The sequence below is a fragment of the Eublepharis macularius genome, chromosome 10 (genome assembly GCF_028583425.1).
Source record: "Eublepharis macularius isolate TG4126 chromosome 10, MPM_Emac_v1.0, whole genome shotgun sequence".
NCBI classification, from domain to species: domain Eukaryota; kingdom Metazoa; phylum Chordata; class Lepidosauria; order Squamata; family Eublepharidae; genus Eublepharis; species Eublepharis macularius.
Window position 1 is genome coordinate 5599324 of NC_072799.1, and position 15959 is coordinate 5615282.

Consider the following 15959-nt stretch of genomic DNA (forward strand, 5'->3'; position numbering starts at 1 on the left):
GGGGTCATACGTTGTCGATCTGGTTTTTATTTGTAAACCGCTTTTAGGAGAATTGGGATCAAGCAAATAAGCCAAGGTTTTGCAGAAGCACTGCCTAGTGATCCTGTATGCTATGAACACCGGTGCCTTGCAACTTGGGGGGTGGTCTGCAACCGCTTGAGTTACAGGGGCAAGCAGTCGTGCTCTGGCTGACCCCAGGTATACTTGGGGATCCAGCTCCGTGTTTGTACAACCTCCAGCTAGGCAGCTGCAGCTGGCAAAATTGTCTCTGCAGCTTCTCCCCCTTCAGCCGGGGCGTCCTGAACTCAGAGAGCCTGGAATGGAGTTGCTGTCTGTGTTTGCCCTGACGGAGTGCTTCTGAAATCGTTGCAGCCCTTACTTGCATGCCCGAGTCCGCGAGATCCTGTCCGACTGCGCCCTGCCCATCTCGGTCCTCACCTTCTCCGTTGTGGGATCCTATTTCTTCAGGGAAATAGAAAGTAAGTCAACATCTTTGCTCTTCTTCATTTCTTAGACGGGGAAAACTGCAGGATCTCAACTGAGCCAGCCCCCGATTGTCCTTCCCGGTGTCTTCCCCAAACCCGGGATCTCATCTGTTTCTCTGGCCTCGCCTGTTTAATTACTTACTTGTGTTCACAATCAGCGTTAATTCATGCAAAAAAAAAGAAAGAAGTGCTAATCAAATGAGATGCTATCCGCAGAGTTTGTTTTGTCCTTGTGCATTATTCCAGTCCATAATTTGATTTTAATGTAATTAAAATGTCACTCTTGTTGTTCAAGAGAACTGATTGCTTCTGTTTTTCTGGCGGGGAACAAAAGGGTTGCGTAATTACCAGGGGCAGGAAGGGTTGTTGGCAAACATACAGATGCGGCAGTGATGGGTTTGACCTCTGCCTCTCGCCACCTCTTTATATTTTCCTAATTAAAATGTGCGAACGGCCTCGAGCATCTGGGGGGGGGGATTGATCAAAGGCCATAAGGAAATCCAACACATGTACAAGGTCCCTGTTGGCCCAACGGATTCACCTTTTCCACACCAGGAAGGGAGAAGGGGGCAGGAACTGCATCGCATTCGTGATGGTGTGTTGGGGAGATTGGGAGGAAATGAATAGGAATGAATTAAGAAATGCCTGTTTTTTTTCCTGTGACCATCCCTTCATCCATTCAGAGATGGAAAATGGGAAACTTTGCGGCGTGGGCGTGATGCTTTCCCCTTAATGACAATTGTTCCCTTGCCACCTGTGGCTACGTGCAGTGCTAAAACATCCCATTGTGCAGCTTGCAAAGAGACCACTTCAGAAATGCCTGAGCTGCTCAGAGATTGGAAACGGACCATCCTTCGGAGGGATGAAAGATTTACTTCTGGTAAATCAGCCCGGCTGTGGGTCTTCCCGGTGCAGCTGTCGTCTCTGGCCGATGCACATACACACACACAAACCAGGTGGCCTTTGTGCTGCATACGGAAGGGGGGGGAATTTTTCTCAGAAAGGATAGTCTCCACTTTCCGGCCCCGGTACTGGTCAAGGAGCTTTGGTTTGGAAACATAAATATAAGAAGAACGTCATAGATCCAGAGGCGTTAGCCGTGTTAGTCTATAATTGCAAAATAGTAAAGAGTCCAGTAGCACGGTTAAGACTAACTTTATTGTACCATAAGTTTTTGAGAACCAGATGCATCTGATGAAGAGAGCTGTGGTTCTCGAAAGATTACGCTACAATAAGGTTGGTTAGTCTTAAAGGTGCTACTGGACTCTTTACTATTTTATAAGAAGAATGGGGTGCACTGACCGTGTTTCTCCAGAAAGAACATAGGAAGAGGTGCCAAGTGGGCAGCACAGGTTCGAGAGAGGGGGCGCCAAGACATTTACAACAGACATTGGCAAAGATGCCCCAAAACAGAGATTACCGTGGCCTGGAGCATTGAAGTATTGACCTAAGAGACATTCTGCAGTCCCATCTCAAACGAAGAGGCTGCCTGCCTCTTCCAAACTCCCTCCCACAAATTAGAGTGCCTGAACTCCCCTTTCTTCCTTGTCCACCAGGCATCTTGAAACACAACACAACACATGTGCTCAGCACAACTTCTCAAACTCCCTGTTGAGAATATGTGGCTTCCCATGCTGTTTCAAGACAGAAAAAGCCCAAACCAGGAGCAACAACATCTCCGAGTTCTCCAAAGAGATGTCTCTACCATTTGAGGAATGAAATTCCCTCTGTTTACAAAAGCCAGGGGCTTGAGAGCTAGTTTGGTGTAGTGGTTAAGAGCAGCAGGACTCTAATCTGGAGAGCCAGGTTTGATTCCCCACTCCTCCGCTTGAAGCCAGCTGGGTGACCTTGGGTCAGTCACTTAAGAACGGCAGGACTCCAATCTGGAGAGCCAAGTTTGATTCCCCGCTCCTCCGCTTGAAAGACAGCTGGGTGACCTTGGGTCAGTCACAGCTCTCTTGGCGCTCTCTCAGCTCCACCCACCTCGCTCAGTGATTGTCGTGAGATAATAACAACACACTTTGTAAACTGCTCTGAATGGGTGTTAAGTTGTCCTGAAGGGTGGCATATAAATTGAATGTAATGTTATTTTGTGAACAGAGGGGATTTAATTCCTAAAATGGCGGAGGCGTCCCTTTGGAGAACTCGGGGACTCTACTGAACCTAGTTTGTCTCCTGGTGATCAAGGAGGGAAGGAAGCTCTAGGGCAGCTCTGGGTCATATGTTTGGGGTACTGTTGTCCTACTTGCCATATGGAAGGGTGCCAAGCCACGGGCAGCTGACGTGCTCTTCTTGCATCCTTGGAATTAACAACTAAAATGAAGAGCTTTGGACTGCCCCTTCAAATGGCAGTGAAACAGGCTAAAACTGGGTTTGCACAATTATATTTTCGTTACCCTTGCTGCAGTTTCTTTTTTGGTGCTATCAGGACCCTAAACGGGTTGCTTGGACCGTTCTTCAGCTCCTCGCCAAATCAATGGTGTATCTGAAAAAGGACTTCTCCGTGTTTGTCTTCCAGTGTCCAAATTTAGCTACAACCCGTCGGAGAGCTTGTTCACATTGGCTCGCATCCAGACTCTTTCCATTGGCTCCATCATGAGTGCGATGGGTCTCGGGTTCCTTCTCTCCATGCTCTTCTTCATAGAGCAAAATATAGTGGCATCGCTCACAAACGCTCCGGAGAACAGGTGAATTTTGCCGGTTGTCTTATTTTCCCACCCGGTATAATCAAACAAGACTCTTTCCAGGTGGCTGCAGAGAGAGGTGGGGGGGTTATTGGGAGACTTCCCACCAAGCTTATTTCTTTCATCAGGACTAAACTATTAGTGCGTTTTCTCAAATAAAAGGCCATGGGTCTAGAATATGGATGGTGTCTTTCGTCAGATAAGCATGGTACTCGCACCCTGTTCTAAAAGATTCAAACAGGCCGGTGATTTGTATTTTTTTTAATTAACTGGTTTTGTTTCTGACTGTAACCATTCTCGGTACAAACATATTTTGGGTTCCAGTTAAATTAAGCCCAACAAACAATAGCTCGGTTCATGCTATATTTCCCTGGTCGAGAGATGCGTGTCGGTCTTGCTTTTGAGCATCATTTCTCAGAGATTGCTCAGAGTTTTAAATCTTTACATAATGCAATAATCTTTTTAAATTCGACCAAATGGAATGGTTTTTTCGTATCGTTGCATTAAGTAGAGAATTAGTGTCATCCTCTATTCTGCTCCAAAGCAACAGAGCTTTTGCGTTTTGGGATAAGCTGCACCACAGCTGAACATGTTTACATACCACCAGTGGGATGCTAGAAGGTGCCTGTCACTCCCAGCCTCGCGACCTTAAATGCACAGCTAGCTCCTGCAGTCTGTGCTGTGCCCCCTCTCCCGAACCTGTGCTGCCTCTTGGACATAGCATTAGACATTTTCCTGTGTTAACCTGAAAGACAGCACAAAGCTTCCTAAAAAGGAATTTTTGGCACAATGATGCTGTCACAGCCCATGCCTGGCTTCAAAAGGAATCCCAAGAGCAGCTTGCCCTTCTGCTAGCCCTTCTCCCCCCAGCCCCTCTGCCACCCCTTGCAATCCAGCATCTTCAAACTAGGGCAAGATATAAAAACGGTGTCTCGCTTTTATCTCACTGCAGCCCAGATTTATGTACAGGCTCAGAAGCAAAGATCTGTAGCGCTCAAGTATTCCCTTTGATGTTTCGGTCCCAACGAGAATCAGGCAGGGTGTCGAGTGGGCTGCGACAGAGTTTCTGTTCTCGTGTCAAATCCGGAGGCTTGTCATTTTGTTGAAAAATGGCTTCTGGGTTACTTTATAAAGACACAAGGAACCGGTTGGTGCCAGAAATGGCCACGCTCTTCTATTTGCCATGCCCCATAGTTGATCAAACTTGAGTGTTTTCTTTCCCCGTATCTTCTCTCTGTCCCTCCAACAACTGCAGTTTTTCATAATCTAAGAATAAGCTGTGTTCGGGGAGGGAGATTCCAGTCCCACCACCACCACCGTCGCTACTTCCCACTGCCCCAATTTTGCCAGCCTCCCACTCACATGTTTTTTGCAGCAGTTAGACTGCCATGGGTTTTTGTGCACCTTTTGAAAGCAGGTCAGTGGATGTGCCTGTAAAGATCTGCATGGCTCCTGATGGTGGAGCTAACAGGTGAAAAGCACAGGGCTTGGATCACGATGCCCGCTGGGTGCCTCCGCATTGCTACTATGTTGTTCTTAGCAATCCTGAATTGGGTGCCAGAAGTTAGCCTTGGACTCTGTCAGTTAATAAATAACTTTGACCATTGGCAGAGTTAACTAGAGCAAGTCCCCAAACCCTGTGGGCTCAGGGCTCCTGGAGCATCTTTAACCCTTTCCCTGTCTGTCCATGCCAGTGGTACAATGGAGCAAAATCTGCAACCGTTTCCTGGCCTCTCGTTCACTCACTTATGCATATTTACGAGCCCAAATATAAGCTGGTTCACAGTTTAATCGAATGGAAGAATCCAGGTCACCCTCAATTTTAGCCATGCCCTGGGCGTTAGCTCTACAGAACGAGCTATAACCTGCACATTTCAGGGCAGGCGTCAGCCTTGATCCAGCGGAGACAAGATTGAAAAGTGGAGTTTTCAGTATGGATCAGCCGCATTTCCAAAGGGAGCTTTCGGCTACATTTCAGATTTGCACCCAAAAGGTCCTTGAATTTTGGATGTGGAACGCTTTCTGTGCTGATAGGAACCCCCTGTGTTGGCTGACTGTTCCAGCACTTATTTGTTGTATTGTCGAAGGCTTTCACGGCTGGAGAACGATGGTTGTTGTGGGTTTTCCGGGCTGTATTGCCGGAAATACAGCCCGGAAAACCCACAACAACCATCACTTATTTGTTGTTTATTTGGAAAATTTTTATGCCCCATCTTCACAGACTTGCTTGATGTAGCTTAAAACAGAAGCCGCTTTTTATTTCCCAGCCCGGCTAATGTGCATTACAACTTCATTAACAAGAATTTATTTCAGGTTGGTGAAGGGAACGGCCTACCATTGGGATCTGCTTCTAGTGGCCATGATCAACACCGGGCTCTCTCTCTTCGGTCTGCCGTGGATCCACGCTGCATTCCCTCACTCGCCGATGCACGTCCGAGCTCTAGCCTACGTGGAGGAGAGGGTGGAGAACGGACACATCTACGAGACGTAAGTGTTACCTTTTTGGAGACCCAGCCCATGCTGAGCCACCAAAGGGCTGTGTGTTGGTCCTCTGAGCTTTAGAGCTGACACTATGCGCAGTGGTATTTTAAAACAGAAATACGGAAACGGTATTTCAAAATGGAAAACGGAAATGGTATTTTAAAACGGAAAACGGTATTTTAAAACAGAAATTGGCCAGTAGCTGTAACCAGAATGGTGGCTTTGGGCATGGGACATGCCTGGGTTTGAATCCTTGCTCACTTGTGAACAGCGAAGGGGGCTTTGGCTCAGTGGTTGAGCATCTCTTTGGCATGCAGAAGGTCCAAAGTTCAATCCCCGGTGGCGGTGGTGAAAAGTGCCGTCAAGTTCTAACTGACATATCATGACCCTGGAGGGGTTTGCATGGCAGGAGACTAACAGAGGTGGTTTGCCATTGCCTGCCTCTGCAACCCTAGTCTTTGTTAGAAGCCTCCCATCCAACTACTAACCAAGGCCAACCCCACTTAGCTTCTGAGATCTGATGAGATCGGGCTCGCCTAGGATAACTCCAGTTAAAAGAACCAGGAACCAAGTGATATGAAAGACTCTACTGGCCATCCTGGAAATCTGCAGGATCAGAGCCAGAACCGGGGCCTTTTTGGTCCTGGCACCAGCCTGGTGGAACTCTCTGTCTGTTGAGGCTCAACAAGATTTGTTATCTTTTCTCTGGGCCTGCAAGACGGAGATGTTCCGCCAGGCATATGGTTAAGGCTGGGTCATGGACGAGCCTTCCAGCTGGCCACCTAGGAAGGGAGAAGGTAACCCCTCTCTTCCATCTGTTGGACTGTTGCTGTCCCTCAGCTCCCACCCATAGAAACGTTTTAGAAATGGGTAATACGGGCCACCACTTAGAGCTTTTTACTGCTAAATTGGAAGGGTTTTTTGGTTTTAAATGGTGATTTTAATGTAGATTCAAACTATGATGCTATCTGCTCTAAGCCTGCTTGCAGGGAGAGCGGACTAGAAGTTGAATGAATGAATGAATGAATGAATGAATGAATGAATGAATGAATGAATGAATGAATGAATGAATGAATGAATGAATGAATGAATGAATGAATGAATGAAATAAGCCAGTCCGAGTTGACAATACTGACCTTGATGGACCAATTTTCTGATTCAGTATGAGGCAGCTTCATGTGTATATTATATAACTCTTATTTTTAACTGTTGGTTTTTGATATATTTATATTTCTGTTTTTCTTTGTAAGCCGCCTTGAGCACCTTTGGAGGAAAGGCCGCTAATAAATGCTTTAAATAAATAAAAGTAAATATAGGCATGTGTAACCCCTGTGAGTGTGTGCGTGAGAGAGAAAGAGAAAGAGAGAAGAGGTCTTATGTTGCTCAGATGACTGGTGCACTTAAGAGTCTCTCTACACAAGACATCTTACACGGGGACGCTCAAGTGACTTACTTTCTGTGTGGTCTTATATTCAAGTGTACTCTGTCTCCCTAGCGGTGCCTGTGTATCCACAATGGGAGAACAAGTGTAAGATCTTCCACTCGATCCTACTCGTGTAAGATGTCTTGTGTAGAGAGTCTCTCGGACTCGCGGTCATAGTCTCATCTTTCTCAGAACCTGCCTCCTGAGATCCTGGAACTGGAGAAATCTTATGCACGCAAAACAAAAAGTTTTTTTTAATATATACATATATAGTTAAATAAAATGAAGAAACAGGAATAAAGCCACTTCACATGCTTGAAACCAAACTTCCTCTAAAGCCGGTTAAACAGTTGGCCTAGAATTGAGACAGTGGCTCTTCAGGGTCTGTTAGAAGGAGCTTGTCCTCCAGCTGGTATCCTTTAACTGGAGAAGCCAGGAACTGAACCTGGGATATTCCTAACTCACAGCAGGTAGCTCCCCTGCATCTACTGTTGTATCTACTCAGTATTCTCTGACTACCGCCATCTCTTTTTGAGATGGTTCCAGTGGGAAGTTCCAGGGATTGAACTTCTGCATGCAAAGTTCTGCCACTCAGGTGTAACCTCTCCTGGACCTCTGCTTCACCTGGGAGATAAAGGAGAACGCGAAAGTGCTGTGTACTGTGGAAAGCTGTGCGATGGAATGGCTATGCAACATTAATTATCCCTCCCTTCCCAAGTATTGCTAGCATGGCCGTAGGGAAAGCCATCTTCAACGAAAAGGGGTCTCAAGTGGGTCAGAAACGTCCCTGGGTTTCGACAGCTACTAGAAAACTGCCGAAAAGGCCTGTCGAAACAGGTCTTCTTGGGGACGGCTTCACAGCTACGAAACTTCCTTCCAGAAGGAAGTTTCGTAGCTGTGAAACCGTCTCCAAGAAGGCTTGTTTCTGTGCACTTAGCTTCTGGGCTCAGCCCCAGGTGATTTGCTGGGTGTGTGTGTGTGTGCATGCGCGTGTGCCCATATCACTATAGCTTTTCCTTTTGGGGGAAGGAGCAGCTCAAAATTCAACTGACATGCAAACTCATTTTCTGCCACCCTGATGAGCGATCCCTATCAGCACAGAGTCGGTACTCAAGAGGGAGCGTTTGAGACCCCATTGCTTTGGCGGGAAAGGCATCTGAAGAAGTGAGCTGTGACTCACGAAAGCTCATACCCTACCACAAATTTTGTTAGTCTTACAGGTGCTACTGGACTCTTGCTCTTTTCTACCGCCCTTCCTGTTTGCCTAAGGAAAACAAAGCTGGGTCTCGCTCTTTCTTCTGTGCCCCCTTCATGATGGCACCCTTTCTTAGAACCGGACATTGTCTGAGGTGCGCTGTGTGATTGGCCAGCGGTTGGCTGATATGTTGCTATAGCAGAATGTTGTACCTCAAGCCCATTTACTGAAGAGCCCTCTCTTTCTGCTCTGTAAATCTGTGACAAAGCCCTCCCTTGCCTTTTTTTGTCCTTTCTCACAAATCCTAGGCATCGTCTGAGGCGAAAGAGCAGGTTGCCATAAGCCTCTCTTAAGCCTCGTTGAGCTGCGAGCCTGCGCTCTGGGCCAGAAGTGCCACATTTTCTCATTACGAAAGCCTCCAGCTTGGTTCCTAATGTCGGAAATGTGGGGGGGGGGGGGCGGTTGTTGTAAAGGGCACAGGCAAAGGTGTTGGTGTGCTTTCTTCTGAAGCGTCTGCTCCACTGCGGTAATAAGGTGATAGGGTAAGGAGGCCTCGTCCCACCCTTTTGCTGAAGCCGGAGTCGTTCTTGCCCCTAGGCATTCTGGGGAGTCACTGAAGGGGCTTTGAGGGGCGTGGGAATGGGTGCCCAGAGTTTCAGGCCAAGTGTCTTTTCTCTGGGACTTCGAGCTCATTCTGCCCAGAGGGAGGTAAAACCAGGGCTTTTTTTCAGCTGGAACGCAGTGGAACGGAGTTCCAGAACGTCTTGAAAATGGTCACATGGCTGGTGGCCCCGCCCCCTGATCTCCAGACAGAGGGGAGTTTAGATTGCCCTCCACGCTGCTGGCACAGAGGGCAATCTAAACTCCCCTCTGTTTGGAGATCAGGGGGCGGGGCCACCAGCCATGTGACCATTTTCTCCAAGGGCAACCCACTGAGTTCCCCCACCTCTTTTCCCAGAAAAAAGCCCTGGGTAAAACTATGAATTGGGCGAATGACTAAACAAAGAAATTCACTCCACAATACTCAGATTATGCAATTAGAGGAGCTGAGCAACCCAGAGTGGGCAGTAGAGTGAGAATGAAAACTATTAAACATTTGGATGGCGGGTATATATGATCCGAAGGCAAAGCAGACAGACGGGCACTGCTTGCAGGTTTAAATTTTTTAAAGGACAGCAGAGAGGGCTGTGGCATGAGAAAACAGGTACAACCTAAGGAGGGTGAGAAAAGAGAGGGAAGATTTTTGAAAGGAAAAGCCACGAGGCACTTGGTGTCAGACTGTGGCTAAATAAGGCACTCACTACAGGGTTCCCTTTAGAAGCAAACACAAGTCCATTGTTTGGAAAAGGAAACTTTACTGCAGAAAAGGTCCATTATAGTCCACTGTCCTGAATAGGAGAATCAGGATGGTACATGATCATTGTTACCAATGAAGAGCCAGCATAAGATACAGAGTAACAATACCCATCTGGATCAGCCTCCCCCCACAGTTCTCAAAACAACATCTCTCAGTCCCGGGAAGCTGCTCTCCTTCAAGGCCAATGCTTGGTGGAACGGTGTTAGACAAAACAGTCTCCTCCGGTGGGAATGCTGCCTGGGAACTGGAGCACCTGGGAAGAAAACACTCAAACACTAGAAGCATTAGAAAATGGAGTCAGTACAGTTTAGATATACACTGGACCTGACATTCTGCCCCCCTTAAAACAGATCCCCCCCTGGCTTATATGGGTAGCGAGTATGAAAAGCTTTGGTTAATCTAGGAGCATGAACATGTGCAGAGTTCACCCATTCATCGTAACCAGAATCAAAGTCCTTCCATCTAATGAGGTAAAAAAGCTGATTTCGTTTGAGTTTAGAGTCCAAGATTTGTTGTACCTCATAGTGTATTTGGTCGTCAATCAAAGTTGGAATGGGTGGAGCTTTGACGTGCCATTTGTTGTCGATGGGAGCTCTCTTTAGAAGACTGACATGGAACGTATCATGCACATGGCGCAGGTTCTTGGGCAAAGTTACAGCAACAGTCACTTTATTTATTATCTTGCGCACAGGAAAAGGTCCTAGGAATTTCAGAGCGAGTTTGCGGCTTGTCTGAGCGAGTTTTAGATTCTTTGTGGAAATATACACATGATCTCCGGGTTGTAATTCCCATTCGGCCACACGATGGCGGTCTGCGTATTTTTTGTAATCCAGTTTGGCTTTTTCAAGGTGTTTCTTAATAAGAGTCCACTGCTGCGCCGCCTCCCCCCACCATGAAGATACATCTGGCAATTTAGAGGAATGGAGAGGGGGTGCATCCAAGGGGAAGGGATTGAAGTGAGTTCCGTAGACAATTTTGAAGGGGGCCTCCCCCGTCGAAGCGTGGACACTGTTGTTATATGAGAACTCGGCCAGAGGGAGAAGGTCCACCCAATTATCTTGTTGAAAATTGATGTAGCAACGAAGAAACTGTTCTAATATCTGGTTTGTTTTTTCGGATTGCCCGTCGGTTTGTGGGTGGTGGCTTGAACTGATGCCTTGTTCAATATTCAACATTTTCAAAAGCTCCCGCCAGAAGTTGGCAACGAACTGTCCGCCGCGATCCGAAATCACCTTGGACAGAAAAGAATGTAGTTTTACGATGTGTTTTAGAAACAAATCTGCTAGTTTTCGAGCGGAAGGTATAGTAGTACAGGGGATAAAATGAGCTTGTTTGGAGAACAGATCTACCACAACTAAAATACAATTATGTCCTTTTGAGATAGGTAGATCAGTGATAAAGTCCATGGATATTACTTCCCAGGGTCTGCTTGGCGTTTCCAATGGCTGCAGGAGACCCGGAGGCTTCCCTTTCCTGGTTTTGGCGCTGAGGCAAACAGGACAGGAACTAACGTATTGGGAAATGTCTTTGCGCATGCCCGGCCACCAGAATTGTCTTTGGATTAGGTGCAAAGTTTTCAGATACCCATAGTGTCCAGCAGTGGGAGCATCATGACAGCGCTGCAAAATTTCCAGTCTGAGGCTGTCTGGGACATAAAACTTGCTCCCGGCTAACCAATCCCCTTGTGGGGATTGGGTCAGTTTGCTTCGCGGAGCCCTATCCCCCTCCTTCTCCACTTCATTTTTAAGTTTCGATTTCCACTCTTGGTTGGCCGGGAGGGGCTGCTTGGCACGGCTGCGAGTAGTCACCACGCCCCCAAGTTGCGTAGGCAAGAAGACAGTGTCGACAGTCTCCTCCCGTTTGCTCTTATGTTGGGGCATGCGCGATAGGGCGTCTGCCAAAAAGTTAGTTTTGCCCGGGAGATAATTTAGAGTGAAGTTGAATTTGGAAAAGAATTCCGCCCATCGCAATTGCTTGGCATTCAGTCTGCGTGGGCTTCGGAGGGCCTCCAGATTTTTATGATCCGTCCAGACCTCGAAAGGGTATCGCGCCCCCTCCAGCCAATGTCTCCAGTTAGTAAGGGCCGCTTTTACTGCAAAGGCCTCCTTCTCCCACACATTCCAATTCCTTTCCGCCTCCGAAAATTTCCTAGACAAGAAAGCACACGGCCGCAACCTACCATCCTCCCCCTTCTGCAGTAAAACCCCCCCTATTGCCGTATCGCTGGCGTCGACCTGTACTATGAAAGGGGATTGTTCGTTGGGGTGGGAGAGGATGGGTTCTGTTACAAATTGCTTTTTTAGACAATCGAAGGCCGTTTGGCAATCGGGGGTCCATTGCAGTTTGGCAGAGGGTTTTTTAGCTTGGTCCCCTTTATCTTTGGTTTTCAGCAAGTCTGTTAGAGGGAGCGTGATTTGGGCGAAATTTGCTATGAAGTCTCTATAGAAGTTGGCAAAACCCAGGAAGGATTGTAATTCTTTACGGGTGGTGGGTGTCTGCCAGTCCTGGATCGCCTGTATTTTGGCTGGATCCATTTTCAGACCTTCTTGGGAGATACAATACCCGAGGTAAGTGAGTTCGGTTTTATGGAATTCACATTTGGACAGTTTGATGGGTAGCTTATTCTTCATTAGGGTGGCTAAGACTTTTCGTACCGTTTGAATATGTTCTTCCTCTGTGTCCGAGTAAATTAACACATCATCAAGGTACACCACCACCCCTTTGTACAGAAATTCGTGTAGAACTTCGTTTATCATGGACATGAATACAGACGGGGCTCCCGTCAAACCAAAAGGCATAACTAAGTATTCATATTGTCCGAGGGGCGTATTGAAAGCGGTTTTCCACTCATCCCCTGCCTTGATACGAACGTGGAAGTAAGCATCTTTTAGATCTAATTTCGTAAAGATCTTACCTTGGGCCACGACGTTGAGAAGGTCTCGGATCAGCGGTATAGGATAGGCGTTGTTGGTGGACACTGCATTCAAGCCTCGGAAATCTGTGCACAGTCGAAGTCCCCCGTCCTTCTTTTTCACGAAGAGGACTGGAGCGGCGTGGGGGCTAGCGGCTGGGCGGATGAACCCTCGTTGGAGGTTGGTGTCAATGAATTTCCGGAGCTCTTCGCGTTCATGGAGACTCATGGGATAAAGTCGTCCTTTGGGCAGTGAGGCTCCGGGTAAAATTTCTACCGCACAGTCCGTTCGTCGGTGCGGGGGTAGAGTATCTGCTTCCTCTTCAGAGAAAGCATTTAGAAAAGGCCAGTATGGTTCGGGTATTTGGTTGACTTCTTCTTGGGTGAGAAGGGCCTTTTCTTTATGAGTTGGATCTTCGCCCCAGTTTTGATTCCAACGGTGATTTTTGCAGTTGGTGTGACTGAAGGTAATACATCCTTGTGCCCAGTCTATGTAGGGATTGTGATCACATAGCCATTTGCTGCCTAGAATTAACGGGTACTTGGCAGTAGAGCTGATGACAAATGACCTCTTTTCCCAATGTTGTCCCATGCCTGTGATCACTGGGATGGTTTCAGTTGTTACAGGATTCATGTTGGTACCATCCATTTGTTCAAAGATTACTGGATTTTGTAGATCCCGAGTTGGTAGGACTAGTCCATTGACTAGAGCAGGGGCGATGATGTCTCTGGGGCAGCCCGAGTCGATGAGAGCTTGCACCCGAATGTGCATCTTCCTCTCTGGGTTGATTAGAGTCACTGGCATGAATAAGATGGACCCAGGCGGCCGGTTCCGTGCAGGGACGGGCTTAGGGCGGATCTGTCGTTTGGGTCCTTTCACGACAGATCCATTTCGTTTCCCGACTGGGGACTTTCTGGATTGGCTTCTGCGGTTGGGGAAGCGGGATCGTATTCCATGACTTCTTCCGCTTCCAGCCCTCTCTCCGAGGCTGGCCTTTGGGAAGCGCCGCGGCCTCTATTTGCTCGTGGTGCTGGAGTCGGGCGTTGGAGCGTAGGGAACGGAGCAAGGGTTGGACGCCGTAATTGGAGCGGAGGTCTTTGCACAGGCCGGTAAGGGCATTGTGCTGCAAAGTGACCAGCCTGTCCGCATTGCAAACACAGCCCTTGTTGCCATCTAGCATCTCTCGCTCCACGGGTGGCGTAGCTAGCTCCCCGTGTTCCCCTCTGTAAGGTCAATGGTCTTCTTTGTCCCGTTTGTTGTTGTTGTTCAACCAAACGGACTTCCAAAATGCGATTCTCTACTTCGCAAACAAGTTGGATCCACCCTAACAACGTGGGGGGATTGTCTTGCATGAGAGCTCTGTCCAAAAGTCTCGGGTTAAGGCCTTGTTTGAACAGAATAATCTTGGTGGACTCCTCACACCTAGGGCACTTGGCTGCTAATTGCCGGAATTTTGTGACATAGTCTCTTGCTGACATGCTGCCTTGTTTGATGGCTTGCAATTCTGTTCGGGCCCGGGTTTCTTCTAAGGGGTCTTCATATTGCGCTCGGATAGCATCCACTAACCCCTGGAGAGTGTCAAGTTCTGGGGCCCCGACATTGTATAGTCCTACATACCAATCTGCTGCTTTGCCCTGTAAACGAGATCCAAGATGTTCGATTTGACTGGCCTCACTGCCGAAGAGGTGCCCCCAACGGTTGAAAAACTGTACCACTTGGACTAAGAAAAATCCCAATTTGGATGGATCCCCATCGAAGGTGGCTTCCAGCTTCACCCAACCCATCGGGAGTTCTTGTCTCGGAGCAGGCGCTGGGTAAAAGTCCATTGGCAGTCTTAGTTGCGCCTGAGGCACAGGAGGAGGTAACTGGAGTCTCGGTCGGGGCAACGGTGCCGGCTGTACTGGCGGCGGTTGAACCGGCGGTGCCGGCTGGGGTTGGGCTGGCTGTGCGGGCGGAGGTTGCCGTGGTTGCGGTGGCGGGGTTGGTCTTGGTTGGGCCGGAGGCTGCAGTGGCGGGCGAGCAGGAGGCGGCAGTCTTGGTCTGGCTGGTAACACGGGAGGCGTTGGCGGTAGCTGTCGAGGTGGAGGAGGTTGGTGTGGTTGAGTGGAGATCGGCCGCTGAGGAGGGGGTTGGAGGTGTCGTAGTGGTGCAGGCCGTCCCGGTTGGTTCGGGGGTGGTAAAACGGGCTGGTCCTGGGGCTGCTGCAACGGTATGAGCTGCGGTCAAGGTGAGAGGGGCCGCAGCGGCGAGGGTTGAACAGGTGGAAGGCCGCGCGGGCTTGCCCCTCCGGGTGTTGTTAATCTGGGAAGCAGCGGCTGGCCTCTTGGCGCGGTTAGACCGTCCCCGGTAGGTTGCCCGACGGGGACAATGTCTCGTGGTTGATGAGGGGCTCCCTCCTCGGATGGAGCCGCGTGTGCTCCCGCTTGGTCCGGCCGGACCGTTATAGGAGAAGTAAGAGGGGGTCTCACCGGTGTATCGCTTGGCTTTTCTTCCCCTTCCGTAGGCCTCTCAACGGGAGTCTCGTCTGGCGGCGCATCCCCTCCCTGGTTAGGAGGTTCGGTGGGGGTCTCTCCGGGTGGCTCAACCGGGTCATCCCTTCTCGGTGGAATTTCCTGCTGTGCGGGAAGTTACTTGGGTTGCTCTCCCGATTCGTCAGGATAGGTGTCCCCTTCGTCGGTAGGTGACGGCCGCTGCTGGACATCCTCCACCGGATAGGAGATGACACTTTGAAGGGTAGCTATCTGTATCGCCATCTCTTCAGGGGACAGTCTTTCCCCTGCTCCCATTGCCGAAATTAAATGGATGGCATGAGCCAAACTTTCTTCCATATCCATCAGTTTAGCTTCTAACTGTTGCATTCGACTTGCCCCCGGTTGCTCGCTTATGGAAGCTTCATTCGTTGCACTCACCGGGGACAAGGGGCCCCAAGGAGGAGGGTCCCCTTGGACGACTCTCGATCTCGCGGCTAGAATTCCCTTGGCCATACCCGTCACGGCCGAGATGCTGGTATCCACCGCATAGGTGCGACCTTGTATCTGCTCCCAACTTTGTTCAGGGACCTCCGTTGGCTCTTTCCACGGAACAAGTTCGGAGTAATCCCAACTCAGGGCGCCGCGGCGAGACGTGTCCCCCTCCGTCTGCTCGGACGTCCTGTTCCAATATCGCCATGGTTGGCTGCTGTCTAGCTCCGGGACGGTTCCTAGGCTTCGGCGCCCTTCCATCGAAACTCGTGGATGGAGCCCACCTGCCCGACGCTCTCTGGTTTCTCGGGGTCTGGCTCCCCACTCCGACGGGGTGGGTACCGAAATCAAAGGGAGAGCGGTCGCTTTCGGCCTTGCCCCGAGGTCGGCTTCGGTCTCGTCCCGAGTACTGAGTTCGATGAGAGGCGGGGTGGAAGTGGAGGCTCCGGTTCCGTTCCCGGC

The 15959-nt window shown here is 49.2% G+C and overlaps 1 protein-coding gene across 1 annotated transcript in view; it reads left to right on the plus strand.

Moving 5' to 3' along the window:
- Positions 1–15959, plus strand: part of SLC4A11 (solute carrier family 4 member 11) — a 193345-nt gene that overhangs the window by 166026 nt on the left and 11360 nt on the right. The window contains exons 14-16 of the mRNA XM_054990374.1: positions 373–479; positions 3004–3172; positions 5483–5656. Of these exons, the coding sequence (XP_054846349.1) occupies positions 373–479; positions 3004–3172; positions 5483–5656 (450 nt within the window). The remainder of the gene's footprint in view (positions 1–372; positions 480–3003; positions 3173–5482; positions 5657–15959) is intronic.